This window comes from Gouania willdenowi, chromosome 12, assembly GCF_900634775.1.
Source record: "Gouania willdenowi chromosome 12, fGouWil2.1, whole genome shotgun sequence".
In the NCBI taxonomy this organism is placed as follows: domain Eukaryota; kingdom Metazoa; phylum Chordata; class Actinopteri; order Blenniiformes; family Gobiesocidae; genus Gouania; species Gouania willdenowi.
The window spans coordinates 20,554,525-20,575,941 of NC_041055.1; the positions used below are offsets into that span (position 1 = coordinate 20,554,525).

Genomic DNA, 21,417 nt, shown 5'->3' on the forward strand with positions numbered 1-21,417 from the left:
CAAACAAAGACCTCTGGCTCTTTGCAGCCGAGCTGGCTTTTATGTAGCATTTACTCACAGCACATTCATTTTCCGGATTTGATCTGAGTACTAACATTAATAATAAAATGTTAAAAAATTAAAAACAAAACAAAAACAATGCAGGTCGGCATTAAAATTCACTACCTGACACCGTAGACCACAAACTGTATTTACAAAACTGTCACAGTTACACTTTACGTTCAAACTACCTGAAGTGATGCAATGTAGTCTTTACCTCTTTATACATTTATCTTTTGAATACAGATGAATTAAGGTCTAATGAAACTGTAATCAGGTGATGTTCTTGGTTTGTTACTTTTAACCCAAATCAAACAAAATGTTTTGATTCTCAAATTTATTTAAAGAAAATATCTGCTCCATTCTACCTGAAATAACAGAATAATCACAGTATTACCAAGGCTGATGCCCACAACTCACATATACCGAACCTGTGGTTTATTAGACTCACACACACAAACACACACAAACAAAAGCTTGGTCATGATTGAGCACTCTAGGGTGTGACTTTCTGCTGACAGTGGTAACACCAACAACTTTGATTCCACATTCAATACGCTTGTTTTTAATCAATACTGCTGGATAAATGCACTTGTCGTCAACAGTCTGCACACTTCTGGACCACGACACAAACCCTCAGCTGCACGGTTGGTCACAAACAGGGGACTGCAGGACTACAGAGTGGAATGTTTGCAAACTACAGGAGTCACTACATGTGCCCACAGAGAGTTCAGAGTCACATCAGTACCTCACTGTCCACTCATTCTAGCTCCTGATGTTTACATTCTTTACAACACATGTTCCTCCTTGTTTTACGTGCTGTTTGACTCCTGAGAGACAAACCTGAGCTGGTCTGTGTTCTCCTAAGATGGCAGCGATCAACGCCTCTGGTGCACTCACACTACCTGGAGATGCAGGGCTGCGAGGGCTGAGCGGGCTGATGGAGGGGGACGGTGCAGAATCAGGAGAAACCAAAAGCTCTTTTTTTGAGGCCATGTTGGGGGACCGGTTTTGGGTGTGGCTCTCTTTGGAGCGGGGGCACAGGTGAAGGCCTTGCAGGGAGGGGAGTGGGTTTGAGGATAGAGTCGATACGGCGGGGCTGCGACTGCGACGATGGCGATGGCGGTGTTTGTCGATTTTAGGACTGGGGCTGCGGGAGTTTGGAGCCAACAGAACCAACGTGCTGTCGTCTTCTGAGCTGATCTCTGAGCTGTCAGAGTGGCACACGGTCGGGCTGTGGACTGGGATCTTTATCTTTAATGAGGAGAAATGTGAAGAGATTATAATAAACTTAATCCGCAGATTTTAGAATTGAATCTGAAGCATCATCCTGTATATACAGTATATAAAAATAAATACAATGTGTACTTTTTTGTTTGCACTTCTCTTGTAAAAACCATTTACCTGAAAAGAATAAAATAAATGACTCTTTCTATCCATTATTTAAACAGAGCGGACAGATATACACCATCAAATGCTTGTAATTTGACTCCAGTCTCTGTGTTGTCCATTTCACAGTTATTCTCTAACAAATGGCATTATGCTATGCAAACCTTGAACAAAGTGGCTGACTTTACAGATTTCCATTGTCAGGTACTTCATCATTTATCATTTTTCATTGGTTGATCAAACAAAAAAGGTATAGTGCTGCTTTAAGTTTTACCATATAATCTAAATAAAAATAGGGATCATAAATTGGAATTAAATAGAAACCCAACTTTTCCAGCATATCTACTTGATGGCGTTTTCACTTTAAAGTGAAAAATAAATCACAATTTTCATATGGACATTTTTAAGACATTTTTTCCAGTGCTGATGCACAGATACAGTATATGTACATCTATGTCCATCATCATGGATTCTCAGTGTGTGTGTATTAGAAGAAAGCGGCATGGCTGTCACAGTTTGTTGTGAATTTCTACGTTAAACTGAAGTTCAGGATCTTGGCTTGAGATGTGCGTCACTCTTATTCTTGCAACATAATCTGTCTAAATGTAATTTAGTCGTAAGGATACATCAAAGCAATCAGTAGATGCCTCTGAGGAAGACTGACATTTGGCAGTGGGAACATGTGAGGAGATCAAGGTCAATTTCCTGAAAAAAGTTTGTCTGAATGAATGAAACCATAACATATTGTCTCTTTAGCTAGTAATGGAGTTTTAGTCCGAAAACAAAAGAAAGAAAAAAACGTAATTAATGCTAAATACATTGAAAAAAGAAAAACAACATGTTTTGTGTGACAACCTTCCCTAACTGACCACTTCATAAACATTCCAAGCTAACAACTAGATTACTTTAGCTAGCTAAAGGTTGTCTCAAATGGTAGCTAGTACATTGGAACTTTTACTAAGAGATTTATTTTTATTTAGCTCATATTTTACAAGTTTTTAATAAAAAAAAGAAAGACAATATTAAAAAATAATTCTGACAAAATATCTCCTCATCATAATTGTTTGTTCTCTGTAAATGAAATGAATAATAATGTAAAACAAAAAGGAAATCACAATACAAGTTTAATATAAAAATCAGGTCATAGCACCCTCTAGCTGGGCTTGAATCAACACGACTCTACTACTCTCTGGTGGTCAATAAATATACTGTAGAAAATGTGTGTGTGTGGGGGGGGGGGGGGGTTCTCCAAATTTTCAGTATTTAATGTTGAATTTTAATTTTGAAACACTAAAAAAACCTAATACATTTACATATTTCTTCCAAAAACAGAGATAAAAAAACAAACCAACAAAAAAACACTGTCCTTTAATTGTTTTCTTCTTTTAATTATATAGATTTCAGAGTTCAAAGATGGGCAGGCAATCATTTATTAAAAAAAATAAAAACTGATTTTTTTTTTCATGGGCATTAACTAATCTACTTTAAACTTACTGTAAAAAAAAAAAAAAAAAAAGTGTTAAAAAACATAGGTAATTTTCTTAGGTTTACCTGGATGGGTGAAGACAGTCCAACAATACTGTTGAGATTATTACTGTAGTAACCCAGAATGAAATCACAGTCATCTCTGGGCAGATCTTCTGCTGCAAATGTCACCTGAAAGGATGGAAAATCCAATTTACCCATTTTCAGCTTTTGTCAGTGCTGACCTTTTTAAACCTTGATGTCTGACAAACTTTGATTAACCTGCGCTGCATTCTCTCCTCTGGCCCAAACATAAGCCTGATAATCCTTATGATGTCTGAATCCAACCTGCACAGACATGTTATGTTGTTATAGCTACAACCATCAGCTGTTAACACTGACAAAAAGCACTGGTTACCTTGTAAATCGCTATCCAGTCCCATGAGCTGCGTTGATAATTTGATGCTGTGGTGAATCGGACTGTAGCATCCAGCACTTTGCACCACACTTTGTTTACCTGGAGTTCCACCAGCGGCGTATTCACCCTGAATGGGAACTAGGAGGAGAACATCTGACGATTAAGGAAAGCACCAGAATAGGTGATGATGTAGATCAGTGGTTCTCAACCTTTCTAAGCCTGCAACCCCCAAAATAAAGGTGCAGGAGAAGGGGGAGCCCCACTGTGCCTGAAGGTGGTTGAACACCAACATGAACACTGAAGAATAGTCATGTGGAGACATGGTCATTTATAAGGGAGAATAAAGGGGGGAACTTTTGGGGGCCCATCCATAAAGTCATCAAAATGATGGTCTATTGTTCTATGAATCTGTCATAACTACATTTATTTATTTATCTGAATAATATCCAGAAAGGTTGTTATTATTTAGGCCGTTGTAGATAGTCATCCTAAAGATGTAAATCCTTGTTTCAATCAGAAATAAAATGGGTTAAAAGTGACCAAAAATGGTAGAAAATGTGATGAAATGGGATTTTAAAAACCACAGAAAATGGTTAAAAGTTAAAGTGGCTAAAAATGATGAATAGAAAAGTGCTAAAAGGTCCTTAAAGTGTCATTATTGGCTTAAAAGTGGCAAAAATGGATGAACAATTCATATAAACTGGCAAATAATGGGCATGACAAATCGTGAATTTGGTTAAAGTTGCAAAAATAAGAATGAAATATAGTGAAAAGAAGTTAAAAGTGACAATGGGTCACCATACGTGACTGGTTTATAAGTGCCGAAAATGTCTTGAAAGTGGAAACAATGTGCAGAAATGGCATCTGATGGAGAAGTGGCAGAAATGGGAGTAATGTAGCAATAATGCATTACAAGGAGCAAAAATTCGGCAAGAAAAAGTGATGAAAATAGGTCAAAATATGGCAAGTATGGTGTAGTTACAGAAAAAGGGTAAAAAAAAAATAAGCAAAAATGGGCTCAGATTGTTCAAAAAATGTTCTTAGTTTCTTGAAGGCATCTGACGACCCCCTCCTAGTGTCTCACGACAACTCCAAGGTTGAGAACTCCTGATGTAGATGATGAGGTAGAACTATATCAAAGCTATGTCTCACATGCAGTGAAAAAAGGGCTGAAACAGGCTTGTGGTCACTGATGGTGAAGCCCATGTGACTTCGATACACGTGCTGTGTCACTTTGGTGGTGCCACCCAACCACGAAGTGAGACCTCGCTGCAGCGTGGCATTGTGGGTAGGGACGGGTGAACCAGTGCGACGAAGACGCCAAAGGATGCGATCAGTCCAGGCAGGTTTCCGCTTCTTAGAGCTGATGGGAAGACGTAAGACAGAGATGGGCAACTTCTATCAGAGTGGGGGCCACAAAAATGTGACTGTCTGATCCAAGAGCCCCATTATCAAAATTCATAGCATTTAGAAGAATGACCAATCTCAGCATTAATATAAGCTTGAAAACACACATCTCTAAATTTATTTTATCGATTTTCTCATGAATAAGGTGAATTTTTGTCATCTTTTTATGTGTTTTTCAAGTCATTACGTGTGTTTTTGTTATGTTTTTTCTGTTCTTGTGACCATTTAGTGCATTTTTCTGTCATTTCGTGAGTCTTTGAAGTCCTTTGTATATGTAGTTTTTGCAGTCATTTTGTTTTTAAGTAGTTGTTTAGTGTCTTTGTTTTGTGTTTAGTGAATATTTTTTCAATTGTTGTTTAATATTTGTGTTTTTGTTCATTTTTGTACTTTTCTTGACAGTTTGTGCATTTTGCTGTAGTTTTCCATGTTTCTGGAGTTTTGTGTATTATGTTGTTCTTCATATAACTTCCAACTTCATGAATTACAATTTTGTTTTGGGGGCCACACAAAATTAGACAGAGGGCCGCATGTGGCCCCCGGGCCGCCAGTTGCCTGTGTAGTCTGACGTAAGATATCAGCAGCTATAAGTGTTTGACACAAACAAACCTGGTATCATACGTATGGGTGCCAACGTCAAACTTGTACGTCGGTGGGAACTTGAGGGGACCCTCTGTGAAGCCATCCAGGATGGACTGAGCATTTTTAGCCATGTTGAGCTGCAAAGGAGTCAAACAGACCATTGTTCACATACTAAAGAAGAAGTGCAGCTGTCTGTATGTGGATCAACAGAATAAAGATGAAATCCACCTGATCGCGCTCCCACAGAAGAGGCAGCTTGTTGCTGTCGATGGCACCCTTCACCACATGGATGTCATAGTCTTCAATGCGGAAATTTAAATCCCCGAACCAAAAGACGACACTGAGGAAAGAGCCAAAAATAGCTCACAAATTGCAGTCGGAGAGTATTTCAAAATAAAACACAACCAAGAGACAGATGTTAAATTCCTAAAAGCCAAGTGTACATTATATACAGTGCATCCGGAAAGTATTCACAGCACTTTACTTTTACCACACTTGGTTATATTACAGCCTTATTCCAAATCATATTAAATGAATCTCTTTCCTCAACATTCTACACAAAACACCCCATGATGAGAATGTGAATTGTTGTTTTATTCACAGCCTTTAACATGAAGCTCAAAATAGATCTCAGGGGCATCCTCTTTGCACTGATCATCCTTGAAAGGTTTCTACAGCTTACCTGGAGTCCACTTGTGCTATATTCAGTTGGTTGGACACGATTTGGAAAAGCACACACTTGTCTATATAAGGTCCCACAGTTGAAAATGCATGTCAAAGTGTAAACATTAAGCATGAAGTCGAAGGAATTGTCTGTAGACCTCTGACTCAGGATTGTTTTAAGGCACAAATCTGGGGATAGATACAGAACATGTTCTGCTGCTTTGGGTCCCAATGATCACAGTGGCCTCCATCATTTGAAAATGGAGGATGTTTGGAGCCACCAGGACCCTTCCTAGAGCTGGACGGTCAAAACTGAGCAATCGGGGAAGAAGGGCCTTCCCCGATCTTCCCACCTCCAAGAACCCGATAGGTTCTTCAGCGTTCCTCTGTGAAGAGAGCAAAACCTTACAGAAGGACAACCATCTCTGCAGCAATCCACCATGCAGGCCTGTATGGTAGAGCGGCCAGAAAAAAGCCACTCCTTAGTAAAAGGCACATGGCAGCCCATTTGGAGTTTTCCAAAAGTCAACTAAAGAACTCTCAGACCATGAGAAACCAAATTATCTGGTCTGATGAGATAAAGATTGAAGTCTTTGGTGTGATTGCCAGGTTTAATGTTTGTAGGAAACCATAGGCGCCGCTCATCACCATCCCTCCAGTGAAACATGGTGGTGGCACCATAATCCTGTGGCTTCAGAACCACTCTGTGAATGTCCTGGAGTGGCCCAGTCAGAGTCCAGACTTGAATCCCAATTATCATCATCTCTGGAGAGATCTGAAAATGGCTGTACACAGATAATCTCTAATCCAATCTGGTGGAGTTTGAGAAGCACTGCACAGAAGAATGGGCCCAACTACCTAAAGATCGCTGAGCTAAGCTTATGGCATCATATTGAAAAAGACTTGAGGCTGTTATTGCTGCAAAAAGGTGGATCAACAAAGTAGTATTCTGTTTTTCACAAATTTGAAAAAACCTGAAAAGAAAAAAAAAATTCACATTGTCATTATGGGGTATTTTGTGAAGAATTATGTGGAAAGAGATTAATTGAATACGATTTGGAATAAGGCTGTAACATAACAAAAATGTGGAAAAAGTGAAGCGCTGTGAATACTTTCCAGATGCACTGTAACCAGGAAAGTTATTTTAATAAATAAAATCATAATCATGTGATGTAACATTTAACTCCGGGGCAGAACTGTGCTCATATGTGTATTTAAAGACAAACAGAACCCACTCGTGGTCCAGTACACCAGTAACGGCTCCTCCTTCAAACTGCTGCTGCTGGAGGATGCTTTCAAAGTCCTCCATCCGCTGCTCCAGGTTCTGCATGTGAGCCGGCAGGTGGCAGTTAAGAAAGCACACGGAGTGTCCGAACACGGTCATCCTCGCACTGACACCTCCTTTATTCCCCTGAGAGAAACACAGAGAAACACAGAAATACAAAGGTGAATGAATCGCTTTGACGTCATCAGCTCATTTCCACTATGTGAGCATTAGACATCAAGGTTGGTGCTTTTATTCTGACACCGAGTCACATAACTAGACATCCAGACAGTGAGCTACTGCTGCTGCTGCTGCACTGACCTCAAAGGGAAGGAGAATGCACCAGCTGCAGACAGGGCTGATGCTGACATCAACACATGCACAAAGGTCACATACACACACACTGATGCATGCAAAACAGCTCACGAGTACACACACACACTTTGCATTCGTCAGTTCTCTGATCCAAGAGAAACCTCAGGGAAATTTGCAGTGTAACCAATCCCAGAGGCTCTCTTTGATGCACAGCACGTACCCAGTATCCTCCCAGTCCTGTGCGCGTACTCTGAGTCTGCACACCTCTGAGGAATGGAAGATGACAGAACCGGGAGAAAATCAGCAGAAGAACTCCCTGCATGCGCTGTGATGCAACCTAATGACATCAAAATAAACTTTTCAGTGAATTAATAATGAATATATTCAGATAAAAGGGTTGATTTTACTGACCAGAACATATCCAAAGGGACTGAGCGTGTCCATGCAGCGCTCACTCCACTGGTCAGAAAACAAAGCATCCTTCAGCCTCTTGTTAATCATGGAGTTTACTTCCTGCAGTCTGCAGGGAGGGCGAAAACAAGAAAATGTCACCACCGAGTGAAACAGACGAGGAAAATGGTGCAAAACAGGACAAGACAAATCTGACTGGACACAGATGACTGAGTGGGCTTTCACGGCTGTCTTTCTGGCACTGCTGAGTTGAGCAGAGTTACGTGCTTACCCGATGATAAGCATGTCAATGTTCCCATCTGAGACATTTGGTCCAAACAGAGCAGTGACGTTGTCAGGCGGCACAGCTGATCCCACGTTCCATGTGACGATGTAAACCCTTTTAAAAGATAGGCATTAAGCACCAAATGATAGGCTGGAATAGGACGTACGTCATCCATGATGTAATCCTCAGAGAAACGACACATACCTTTATACCATGACTAATAATACTTCATAAACTAAATGCAAACAAAAGGAGATCAGACTTGCTGTGTTGAAAGAATTAAATTAGATTTTCACCCAAAATGTAAAAAAAACCCCAACAAAATCAACATTATGATGAATAGAATAAGACTAAAACGATAAATACATTTTTTTTTCAAAATAGTTAAACTTAATAATAGTAAAACTTAGACTAAATCAAAGTTTTCTGTCAAAGGCTTTCAAAGTTGTCTAAGTATTTTGTGAGCTTGTCTGTGCATAGGGAAGTATAGGCACAAAGATGTGGAAGGTAATAAGCAAGTTGTTTTGATTTATGTTAAAATGCAACTTTAATTTCTTCACAATAGCTCACATATTGCTTTCAAATAGTCAGCATAGTAATTATTTGTCCATGCAAGGCAGATATTGGCAAAGCTGCCGACGCGAATATGGTCTGAATCCTGTGCAAACACACAAAATTAGCTTACAAAAAAGCAGACAACATTGCAGAAAATGGCGCGAGACAACAAAATTACACAATGTTTCCAAAACCATAGAGAAAACATACAACACACAAAAAGAAATTTACAAAAGGAGAACATATGTACACAAAAAAAGACTTCAAAATCACAAATAATAAGAAAAACACAAAATAATTCATAACACACAAAACTAAAACAAACAAAATGACAGGAAAATACACAAAATAACAATAGCAATACACAAGGCAAAAACGAAAATGCTCAAAAGGAGAACAAAAACTTTTGACACGATGACAAAAATACAGAAAATGAGAAAAATATACAAAATGACAACAAAAACACACAAAATTGATCCAAAGATACACAAAATCCTTTGAATTCTGTATTTTGACAGGAATGTTGATCAAACAAACAGCTTTTTGGCCCTCACTGCTATTATAACAGGTGAACCTCCACTTTAAAGGATCTAAAACAAGAAAAAGCTTATGAATAAGAAAAATCTCGCACATCTCCACCTTTTTGGAGCCTCACAGATTAGAATAAATGACGCACTTTTTAAACTCTTTGTTACCTGAGCAGAATAGTTATGCACTGTCAACAATGACAGTGACGGACAGATCAGAAGTATTTTGGCTTGCAACGAAATGTGATCACCTGCTGCTACTTACGGTTCAGGTTCCAGTATCTAATGATCCAATGACTCACACAGGTTGGGGCAAGAATTGAACCATCAACCTTATGCTCTCCCTTTTTCACCAATATTCTACCAAATCAGCTAAATTGGATTAATCAAGTTGCGACATAGAAAACAGAACATATGATTTGACCTGAATACTTAAATGTTGCAAGTGGATTATATAGGGTTACCTGTTATGTACAGTAATAATGTTAAAAGTTCTCCATGCGCTACCTTTTTAAAATGATTCTTTGTGAGCGAGCAGCACAACAACAGCTAGGAACTCTGGGAAAAGTGCCAGAAATAAAATGACTGTGTCACTCTGTCAACTCTGCAAAGCTCTTAGTGCAGTTTGCAGCAGATACATGTGATGTGATCTGGCACACATCATCGTTTCTAAAGGCACTAAAACTGCAGGACGGGTTCATTTAATTTAGACAAGTCAAGCATAGAATTACAGATTCTGTGAAGATGAGGCAACCTGAGCAGAAGCAAAATGCTTCATTGTAAGTGATGTTAAGCTGATGCTATCTTACCTGAATTCATCGTTCTCTCCTGCCGTCTTCTCGGCCACAGCCTGGCTCTCATTCCTCTGTGGCTGGGGGCTGAGGCTCGTGGGCTGGGGGGGCCACAGGCTGGAGGTGGGGCTCAGGTGAGGGTGAGAGCTGAGGGGACTCTGGGGACTATGGGGACTGTGGTGGGGAAACGTAGACTCAGAAGGGGAGTTGTCCAGGGTACTGGTGCTTTTGGGGCGTGGGATGCAGACAGGGATCAGATCCAGTTCCAGGGAGGGCTCTACTGGGATTCTGGTGGACTTTGGTGCAGATTTGGTTCTGAGAGCGGTAGGTCTGGGCCGACTGATGGTCGCCAGAGGTGGCGACGTCAACACAGTGTCGGGCTGCCCTGACTGAGTTCCAGGTGTCACATTGGCTGATGTTCCTATTACTTTAGAGGGTTGTTTGGTGATCTCCCCTAATACACTCACTGATGGTGGTTTGTGGGTCACTGGGTGAACTGGTCCAGGGTTGGAGGTGACTTGTCTCTGCTGTGGATAATCCATCTGTCTGCAACAGTGAAATTACCAGAAACATTATTAGTCAGAAACATATAAAATGTAATTAAACTCCTGCCACGAGGAGGGAAATTTAAAAAAAAAAACCTTGATTATGGGCGGGGCTCCTGGAGCAGTTAAGACACGCCCAGTCTATACTCTAAAATCATCAATGAACAATCTATGCTATGTTAACTAGCTACTCATTACTCAATATACCTCTATATTCACTATTCTCTCAATCCAACCTACTCACCACAGATTGTAGAGCCCAAAGGTAATAGTTTTTATAAAAGGGGTGGGGCTAACCGTGTATTTGTAAGGCATGATGGTCCAAAAACATCACATGATCTTGTTCTCAGCCAATAGCAAAAATCAAATGTAATAGCAGGGTTTCAACATCACAGAGGGCAGTCACTGACATTTTACAACAAAATACTCCAAACTGAAATACTTTGACTAAAATGTTGAGAGTTGGACCAGAAGCATTCAACAGAACTACTTCATACCCAAATACATTTGTATTTAGCAGGGTTTAGTTACTCTTTAAGGAAGGGGTTTTCAACCTTGGTGTCGGAACCCCATGTTCGGTCGCTTGATATTAGTAGTTGATTGAAAAAAAAAAGATTCAGTTAAAGTAAGGGTGTTAGAAAATAATTTTTTGGTGACATATCGGGACATTTCACCGCACGATTATCGTATTGATGCAAAAAAAAAATGTCAAGATCCATTTTTTAAAATCATTTTTTATAACCAAAAAAAAATGATTAAATTGCGCTAACATGTGCATAGCAAGCAAACAGGTCACTAGGTGTCAGTGAACTACATAAGACCTTGTTAAACTACCTCAATCCTCAATGCATTTTAGCTTGGAAGTTGATTTAACTTTTTCATAAAACATATATGGTTTATGGGCACTTTTATAGACAAATGTTTTTTTTTTTTTTAACAGAATCAGAATCTGTTGTCAAAGCAAAAGCTAAACTTTTTTTGAAAAATGCACTTTGACCGCTTGATAAACATACCACTTGTTATTGGTACTTGAATTACAGTTAGTCACTATTTATTTGTACTCGCAAGTTTAAAAACATGAAATAAATTGTATTTCATACCATTTTGTACTTTTGCCATTTATCGCGATATATATAGTATTGTGTAGTATTAAGATATATCGGGATAAATTGTATCTTGACATGCAAATCGTATCATATCGCCAGATTCATGACAATTTACACCACTAAGTTGAATGTGTTCGCATGAGATGGATGATGGGACACATGTCAACAGAGGTCACTGGAAGGAGGATGGATGTCTGACATTAAATGAGAACAGGCACCTCCTCCATTTTGTATGTGTGCCATGATACACCTGCCTTAAAAATGCATGAGGAGCACAGAAGCAGTCACAGACACGTCATGTGTGCTTTGTAGAAACCATGGGAGTACAGCCTGTGATCAAACAGGTACAATCATCATCTCACTTCTGAGGCAACTTTCAGGGATGAAAGCCCAGCTAGAGGTGGCTTTGATTATTCAACCATAATAGATGTTCTAATACAGGATATTTACAGTCTGGGTTGATCGGGAAACACTGCATAAAGCACAAACACAGTGACAGCTGCACCTCTCTTACCTTCTGCGCCTTTTTAAATTATGATTATTATTTCCAAGGTGAACCGCAGAGGTGATCTCTAATTCCTGGAGGAGAGAGACATTATTATCCTCTTTGGATACAGATGGAGTCAGTGTTCCTGCTTGTCCCGTGAGCGACCCGGTGAGGTCCGCGCACCCCCCGCGCTGTCAGGACAGGAGGCGGTAACGCCTGATGCGCATGTTGCTGTTAGACTGGAGGGTCCGGTCCTCAGTCCTCCTCACTGGTCCTCCTTGTGTCCGTGCAGCTGTGCGCTCTCTCCTCCTCGGTGTGCACACCGGCACACACCTCACCATCCCCCCCATCCCCCCGCTGCCTCCCTGCGGCTATGGGGGCGGGACAGAGAACATGTCCTGCCAACCTGCAGCCTTCTGTCCCATCAGTGACGCAATAACCTGGTGTTGGTGGGTAGAATAATAATAATAATAATAATAATAATAATAATAATAATAATAATAATAATAATAATAATAATAATAATAATAATAATGTATTCTTTATGGACCAACCTGTTACAACACTGAGGAACTTCCCCTCTGCTTCATTTAAAGCAGGGGTGTCAAACTATTTACCTCAGGGGCCAGGTATACATAAACATGGGCCGGTACGTAAATCATATCTTCATATAATCATATATATTTACTCCTCAGAGTCAAAAGTACCCCTCAGAGTCAGTATAACCCTTCAGAGTCAGTAAAACTACCTCAGAGTTAAAATTACCCCTCAGAGTCAGTATAACTCCTCACAGTCAGTATAACTCCTCACAGTCAGTATAACTCCTCAGAGTCAGTATAACTCCTCACAGTCAGTATAACTCCTCACAGTCAGTATAACTCCTCAGAGTCAGTATAACTCCTCACAGTCAGTATAACTCCTCACAGTCAGTATAACTCCTCACAGTCAGTATAACTCCTCAGAGTCAGTATAACTCCTCACAGTTAAAATTACCCCTCAGAATCAGTATAACCCCTCAGAGTCAGTATAACCCCTCAGAGTCGGTATAACCCCTCAGAATCAGTATAACCCCTCAGAGTCAGTATAACCCCTCAGAATCAGTATAACCCCTCATGGACAGTAATAGTATAACCCTTCAGAGTCATAATTACTCCTCAGACCAGATTCAGTATAACTCCTTGGGGTCATAATTACTCCTGGGAGTTAGTAAAACATCTTGGAGTCAGTATTATAATACAGTATAATGACTAACATCAGGGGGCACATGTAAATGGGATTTTTTTTTTTTTAATCAATAACTTTAATTTACAAAAACTTCATTAATTAAAAATTTCATAATCAGAAATAAGAGAAGCTGATACTGCATGCCCGGACTAGATTTAACTACACTTGGAACCCTAAAGATCCAACTGTGTACTCCATCACCTTAAAAAAAAAAAAGACTTACGGTATTATCTTTTAGTGATAAATCAGTTTTATTTTGATTGAAGAAATGTAAAAAAAAAATACTATTCCTGGACAGAATGTGAGTTGAATGTGGGTTGACTGAGCGCTCACTCAACAGCACCTATCTCACACTTACAAAACACGAATATATACAATACACTGCTATTCTCATGAATATCATATTGGTGAGTATTTGGGGGGAAAAAAATGCTGTGTCAGTGATGTTTAAATGCACTGGTGGGTCAGAATAAGGTGATGAAAAAAAGCTTAATAGAATGGATATTTAAAGCATCATCATGAAAGTTCTTCCAGATGTTATATGGCTGCGCTAGGATTAATACAGATGTGTAATCTCAGAGGAATGCACTGATCCCTAGCACCAGCTGTCCACCGAGAGCACACACAGACTGTTACTGTAAGTCCTCGTCAACACACAAAGCAATGAAAAATGACTGCATTCATGTGATATTAACAAAAGAAAAATGCAAGCCCCTAAAAATATTGTGCAGATTCATTAAATTGGGGAATTTTAGATGCTCTAAAGCAGGGGTTCTCAACTGGTCTCACCCTGGGACCCACATTTTGCTACAATCATTAAATCGCCACCAAATTTTTTTTTTTTTTTCTTTAATTCAACCAACCAAATTGAGTTTTTCTTAAATAATTGTTGAAAACATGCATTCATAATCTTTTTTTTAAAACATAAATCTATGTACTTTCCTGTGCAGCATGCTTTTCACAGCATGTCTGTCAAAAGACACTTTTCTTTCAAAATAAAAGACAAGTCTATCATGAGAGTAGGTCATTTATTAATTGAAATTACATTTATTTTAAGTATTTATTTATTTTTGAGCAGCTGTCCGCGACCCACCCAGTACAGGTCTGCGACCCACTTTTGTGTCCCGACCCACCAGTTGAGAATCGCTGCTCTAAAGCAGTGTTTCCCATCTTTTTTTTGTCCAATTTACCCCTTATCTTTTCTGTCTTAAAGCGAGTACCCCTTTATTTTGTTAATTTGCCTCAGAAAGCTTCACTATTATTATTTTGTTAATTTGCATCAGAAAGCTTCACTATTATTATTTTGTTAATTTGTATCAGAAAGCTTCACTATTATTATTTTGTTAATTTGTATCAGAAAGCTTCACTATTATTATTTTGTTAATTTGTATCAGAAAGCTTCACTATTATTATTTTGTTAATTTGTATCAGAAAGCTTCACTATTATTATTTTGTTAATTTGCATCAGAAAGCTTCACTATTATTATTTTGTTAATTTGTATCAGAAAGCTTCACTCATATTTTTCTGATGTTTTGACCATTTTAGGTGTTGATCTTCACCTTTTTTTTATGTATTTTAAAGAGTTGTGCCACAATGTATTATCAATAGATAAGGAAAATGTCTGTGAGCAAGCGGAAAATTGTCTGGTCATTTTAGAAAAATAAATTGACAAATGTTTCTGTGTACCCCCTGCGGTGGTTGAAGTACCCCTAGGGGTACACGTACCCCTGGTTGGGAACCACTGCTCTAAAGGGCCGGATATGGCTCCCGGGCCTTGAGTTTGACACATGTGCTCTAAGGCCTCTTCTTGGTTTTCACCAGACCTCTTTCCACCAGGCAGCGGTAGAACTCCTGGATGTATGTGTACACACACTTCCAATCAGGCTCTCTCATCCGCACCAAATCATCAGCGTCCAGCAGAGGAGGGCAGCCTGCCAGCTTCCTGCCATTTAAAACAAACACAAAGCAAACACTGACTCATAGGATTGATAGTCTGTGGTGTAAAGGGACTCTCGTTTTGAATGGTCGCCTCAGTGTGTTGAGGCCCTGAAACTTTTACCCTTTGGCATCACGTTCTTACTCTGCAGTGTCGAACGCCAGCTGAAAGTTGTCCCTGGGTTTGTTTGGGTTCAGGATGGAGTATTCAAATGCGTCAGGGAAGAAGCGGTGAACCAGGGCGCAGAAGGCGATGCCATCTTTCCAGCTGGAGGAAAAGTTCTGGATGTCGACTCCCTAACAGACAGTGTTCAGTGTGTGAAGACATTGGGCGTAGATGGATGTAAAGCTGCACAGAGGCTAAGGAGTTGGAATATACTGACCTCGTACGGCTCGGTTTTGGCCCTGCACCAGTCCAAAAGCATTTGTTTGACATTTTTAACATTGGGTGCTGCTGCTGCTGCTGCAGTAGGAGGACGTTTCTGGGATGCGGCTGCAGGAGGACTGGGAGTAAGATAGAGGACATACATAGCAACATTCAGAAACGACATTTGGAGAGTTTGTGAAGTGGTGACATTTACATGGTCACATGGGGTTCTTGGTGAGTTGCCACTTTTGAATTTGAGCAAAAATGTCAATATATTTTAGACTTGCAAAGAGGAAGAAGGAAGTATCCTGAGGGCACATGGAAAACACACACATTAATTTCTGAAGTGGATTAATTGGGGCCTGATTGTTTTTTCTTCTTTTTTTCTATTTTTATAAGGTGCTATTGTAGAAATTACTTCATTAAAGGTGCAGTCTGCAACTCTTATAAAAGTGACTTTTTGTCATATTTGCTAAAGCAGTCACTATGTAAGGACAGCTTTACATGAAACTAGTAGTTTGTGTGAAAAAAAAAAACAGACTCATTGAGTCCCTCCTGCTGCTCCTGCAGCCTTTGGCAGATTGCCAGAATGCACCACGACTGAGCAAAAAGAACCAATCAGAGCCAGGATTGTGTTTGATCGACTATCTGACAGCTGTTGCTCACAGTCCCCACCCCTTTCCCGGGGCTGAAGTGCCGTCTTTTTTACAGTGTACGGTCTGGAGGAGTAAGTAAGATGGAATTGGTGACTTTTCTGGATGAAAGGTAATTACTGCTGCTTGATTTACATTATGTTTGATTTGTAATTGTTACACTAGAACTCTGTAGTGCATGTGTTGTTCATGTGTGTGCAACAGCCTCCATGTGAGTTGCTGTAAGTGACACTGTGTTGCTGCTGCTGCTGCTGCTGAGGTGTGTGCAAATTGACAAAGAGAAGCGCTGCAGTAATATGCTTTTAACAAAGCATGTTATACTACTGTGATGTTGCTGTCGGGCTAACATTAGCTTGAGGGAGGGACTTTGTAAAGTTTGGAGGCAAGGCAAGAGAGCAGCGGGGAGGGAGGGGGAGAGAGAGATCTGAGAGTTGCGGACTGCGCCTTTAAACCACAACCCATTTTTTTTTTTTTTTTTAAATTCAACTAACCAAAATTTAGTTTTTTAAAAATAGCTGTTGAAAACACACATATATAATCTTTCGTCCGTCACCGCGTAAAAATTGGAAGTTGTCCAATTCCAAAACAAAGTCCGCTGTCAGCGCTGTGAGCCACAAATCCGTAAACATCCCCATTGTTTCCTCCTCAGTTCACAAGCAATGTCGGGTCTCGCTGCATGGGATGGTGTAGCATTAGCACGGAGTGCTAACAGCTGATGTGTGTGTGAACGAGTAGTGCAGTTTGGGCGTCCACTAGTGCAGTTTGCATTTACATATATTGCAATAAATTATAATATATATTCTATATTAAACAGCAGTGTTTGTTTTAGCTGTTAGATAGTTGGAGAGGGAGGAGCTCACATTCTAGGAGGTGTGTATTATGTCCATGGTAGGAGGAGAGAAGATTGTCAGGAGGAGGACTTTCCGGTAGGTGATGTCACCTGCCGGGCAAAATACAACTCGCCCGTTTTGAGCTGACTTTTTACAAAATGTGGAATAACAAGGAAGGGAGGAAATAGAACTTTTTCAACTTTGGCCACCTGAATGAGGCTAAAGGGATGTATATCACTGTAGCAAAATCATTGGAATGTGTATTTTTTTCATCATACCTCCCCTTTAAAACATAAATCTATATATTTTCCTGTGCAACATGCATTTCAGAGCATGCCTGTCAAAAGAAAATAATCTTCCAAAATAAAAGACAAGTCCAACATGAGAGACATTAAGTATTTATTTATTTATTTTTACCCAGCTGTCCAAGACCCACCATTTGAGAACCGCTGTTCTAGAGGTCAGAATCAGACACTAAAGTATAAAAGAAGGTTTTATACAAATTGTAAAGTCATACATAGCAATGTTACCATTACATCTCTAAATAAAACCGGGGGAAAAAAATCTTGGTGTGAGGTAGAAGTGGTGACCACTGCTCAACCAAGTAAGTTTAAGCTTATAGGGAATGACTGATCAGCTGTTGTAATGGGTTAGTCTCAGTGTCTCTAAAAATGTAGCACTACGTAAGTTGCTCTTACTACTTGTGGTATGACTGACATGTTTTTAAGAAACATATCGTAACACTGATAAAAAGAAGGAAAAAAAAACCACCCAGCTTTTACAGAACAGTTATATTTACAAGTGGCAAAACCAAAGTAAGTAAGTCCTCACCTCGCTCCTGTTTTGTTCATAGCAGAAGTAGAGATTGGTTGTCCCGCAGCTCCTAAACAAAAGAATCAAACAGGCACAATAACAAAAGGTCAACTTAGGGCTGGGCAAAAAAATCGATTTAATCGATTAATCATGTTTGTGGTTAAAAACGATTTTTATTTTGCAAATTTGAGTTAAATTTTTCTTTTTTTTTCTTTTCATTTTTCTTTATTTATTTATTTTTCCCCACCACAGTTTTTTCAGACTTTTTCACATTCCGATATGAGACAGCCCTCTCTTTGTTTACCCTTTAAGTAGGCTATATGTGTATCAGAGGCATGTTGAATTTTTGATTCGCACTATGCTGAGATGCAAAGGAAAGAGTTTATTTTTTTATTTATTTATTTTTTTAATTGTAATGTCATATGTTTTAAAATATGTAGTTATCTGATTTCTTAATCAGAAAATTTAAGCTACTGTGAAGTAGCTGTTGCACTTTTGCTTAAACCTGGATTAAAGCTTGAAATTGTTGATTAACAGAGCCTCATTTATTTTTTTTTTATTTTGGGATTGTTCCATGCATTTTAACTCTTGAGGACAATCACAGCAATAAAGTTGCCCTTTGACAATATATCTGATGTCTGCAGTCATTTTTAAGTGCATTGAAAAAAATAAAATCAAAAATCTAATTGAAACTCGAAATTTTCTTTTTAGGCAAAATCGCCCAAATAGGTTAATTGTGAACCTTAAAGAACAATGTAACATGTTTGTCCACAGATATCAGACTCACTGTTTGTCGATGGCTGGTTTGTAGATGCTCGTCCTTTGCTCAGACCCTGCTGCCTTAAGTCCTGCTGCCTTGATCCTCGGTCCTGCTCTCGTTTATCTGCAGAGAGAAGGTGTTATTCTCGTCTTTTACAATATCAGACAAACTCCATGAAGATTTGACCTCTCTTTTTCTTTAAAAGATCCCTCAATGCAGCTCGAATCATTCGCCTTTCTTCAAAATCTGCTGTGTCGTCCAGCTTTGAGAGATGACGGGACATCAAAGTTACAAGAGGAGTTAGAAATGTTGGCACTTTTACAGTCATTTCAATTACAACAAGAGATATTTCATCTTTTAAAGTTAGAAATCAGAAGGTTTCCTCATACTTTAAGCTAGATTTGTAGTCTTTTTCAAACAAAAACTCACCATCTTGTTAAGGACGTCCTCATCTTCAATTTCTGAAAGATCTAATGTTGGTGCACCATCCGTCTTTGGCTCCATGTTCCAAACAGAAGCTTCTCTTACTTATTATTCAAGACACAAAGGAAGAAATATCAAAATGCAAGACAATTACAGATTGACTGACTGTAGTATTATCTACTCCAAATAGAAATAGATTGTATTAGGAATAGAATGTGTAGTTGTGCAGTGCTGAGACATATTAATGTGGTGATGATCAATGATAAACAGGAGGAGTGAGTCTAGACAGACACAAACTCTGCAGCTGGACAGATGTGTTTTTCCAACTTAAAGCCTTTTCAGTGCATCACAGCGATTGGCAGCAGAGGGGACGAAAACATGCACAAATATAGTAAAGGAGTGGAAAGGGAGCGCTGAAAGAATCTGATAACACCGTGGAAGTATGTATGAAAAAAAAAGAAAGGAAAAGTGATCACATTATGGGGACGAAATAGATGGATTAAAGAGTTGTGTCTCACCTTTTTCCCAGGATGCTGTAGTTTTGCTATTCCTTAGGATTCAGATGTGCTTCCTCTTCGTTTCTCCTCTGAACCTGACTGGAGATGAGACTGTGCAGCCCTGACATCACACTTCACACTAAAGATGCATGTTTAGAGAGAGAGCAAACCCTGCCTGCATCAAGCACCCAAAATGGGATGAAGGAGAAGCACAAAGAGGGGGGAAACACCTCAGTCGTTGCATTTCATTGCCTCTCTCTCCACTTGAAGGTTTTACAATGATGTCATTTGGAAATTAATGTTACTTTCCATTAAATGAACCTCTTTGCAAAGTAACGCAGACACCGAGAGAAGGTTGGATATGAAGAGTTAACACAGGGGAAAAAAAGTTAAAGGAGCAATGCCTTATTCAGGCAAAAGGCTGACTGTTTACAGAGGCAACACACACACACACACACACACACACACGCACACAACACGAGCGCGCGCACGCACACACACACACACACCCACACACTGTATGTATGTATGTACTTCTAAAATTAGTTGCATAGAGTTTAATTTATTAATAACAGATTGCAGATTTACAGTCAGATTGCTCCCTCCAGTGGTAAAAATACATTACTGCATCACATCACTGTCCCATTGTCATTTCTTATTGAATTGTTGCTGTATTTAATAGATGGATTTTCCTTGGGCATACAATGTAGGTGATAGGGATGTCCCGATACAACTTTTTCATATCAGCATAAATCCATACATACTTTTTTTTTTTTTTAAATAAAAAAATCACAATTACTTAATTTGTAGTGTGGAATGTTATAAAAGTCCTGATCAAGTGATGTCACTCAAACAGAGAACAATAGTCAGCAACAGTAGGTATGAGAAAAACTGACCCATTTATTATTAACCAATTGGTTACATGATTTTTAATCTTCAACATAATATCTACAGTATTGTACAATTGAATAAAATAAATACAAAATGAATTGGGGGAAGAAAAAAAAACAACTAAATAATAAAAAAAAATTATAATATTATCGGAGAATCCGGAAATTTGAATCCGATATCCGATATTCGTTGTCAGCCTAATATCGGACCAATATCCGATATCGTTATCAGATCGGGGCACCCCGAGTAGGTGGTAAATATTCAATCATTTAGACTTTCAGTAATTTTGTCACACATTATTCTGAATATTAAAAATTGACATGCAAACATTCTAATGAGTAATAATAATAATAATAATAATAATAATTTTATATAGCTCTTTTTGGGAAACTAAAAGTTGCTTTACAGAGTTAAGGCATTATTTTTTCACTCCACACTTAGTGGTGGTAAGCTACTATTGTAGCCACAGCCACCACCAACACTCACACACTCACACATTACATTCATACTAGGCAATGTGGGTGAAGTGCCTTGCCCAAGGACACAATGACAGATACCACTGGAGCGACTGTCCCCCACTAGAGTAATAATCAGATCAGTGATTCTCAAACTTCAACATTTTACACGGAATGCTCTGAAATGAATGAGTGATGAGTCACGTTTTATAGAATATAATTTTGTAAATAAGTGGAAAGAAACCGTAATTTAGTGCCTCCTGAATATCTTATTTTATTACTATAGTTTTTATCATTTCCCGCCTGATGTGGAACCAACACTCACACTTGTATTTTCAGTTGA

General features: G+C 39.1%; 2 protein-coding genes across 3 annotated transcripts; both read right to left on the minus strand.

The window, feature by feature from the left end:
• Positions 1–12,723, minus strand: inpp5ja (inositol polyphosphate-5-phosphatase Ja). 2 transcript variants are annotated; one of them, XM_028463109.1, is made up of 13 exons: positions 12,253–12,723; positions 10,106–10,633; positions 8,221–8,328; positions 7,950–8,058; positions 7,759–7,875; positions 7,195–7,370; positions 5,525–5,636; positions 5,324–5,433; positions 4,463–4,673; positions 3,311–3,448; positions 3,175–3,240; positions 2,980–3,084; positions 1–1,293 (listed from the first exon to the last, which is right to left on the minus strand). In XM_028463109.1, the coding sequence occupies exons 2-13, from the start codon at positions 10,627–10,629 to the stop codon at positions 805–807; spliced, it is 2,265 nt and encodes a 754-aa protein (XP_028318910.1). In that variant the 5' UTR covers positions 10,630–10,633; positions 12,253–12,723; the 3' UTR covers positions 1–804. The 2 variants fall into 2 exon arrangements, with proteins under 2 accessions (XP_028318910.1, XP_028318911.1); XM_028463110.1 differs by lacking the exon at positions 8,221–8,328 and having other exon boundaries at positions 12,253–12,722.
• A 2,108-nt stretch (positions 12,724–14,831) lies between these two features.
• smtna (smoothelin a) lies at positions 14,832–19,958 on the minus strand. The gene is made up of 8 exons (XM_028463111.1): positions 19,750–19,958; positions 19,238–19,335; positions 18,995–19,070; positions 18,836–18,931; positions 18,067–18,118; positions 15,769–15,889; positions 15,531–15,682; positions 14,832–15,392 (listed from the first exon to the last, which is right to left on the minus strand). The coding sequence occupies exons 2-8, from the start codon at positions 19,310–19,312 to the stop codon at positions 15,245–15,247; spliced, it is 720 nt and encodes a 239-aa protein (XP_028318912.1). The 5' UTR covers positions 19,313–19,335; positions 19,750–19,958; the 3' UTR covers positions 14,832–15,244.
• Between the last annotated feature and the right edge of the window lie 1,459 nt (positions 19,959–21,417).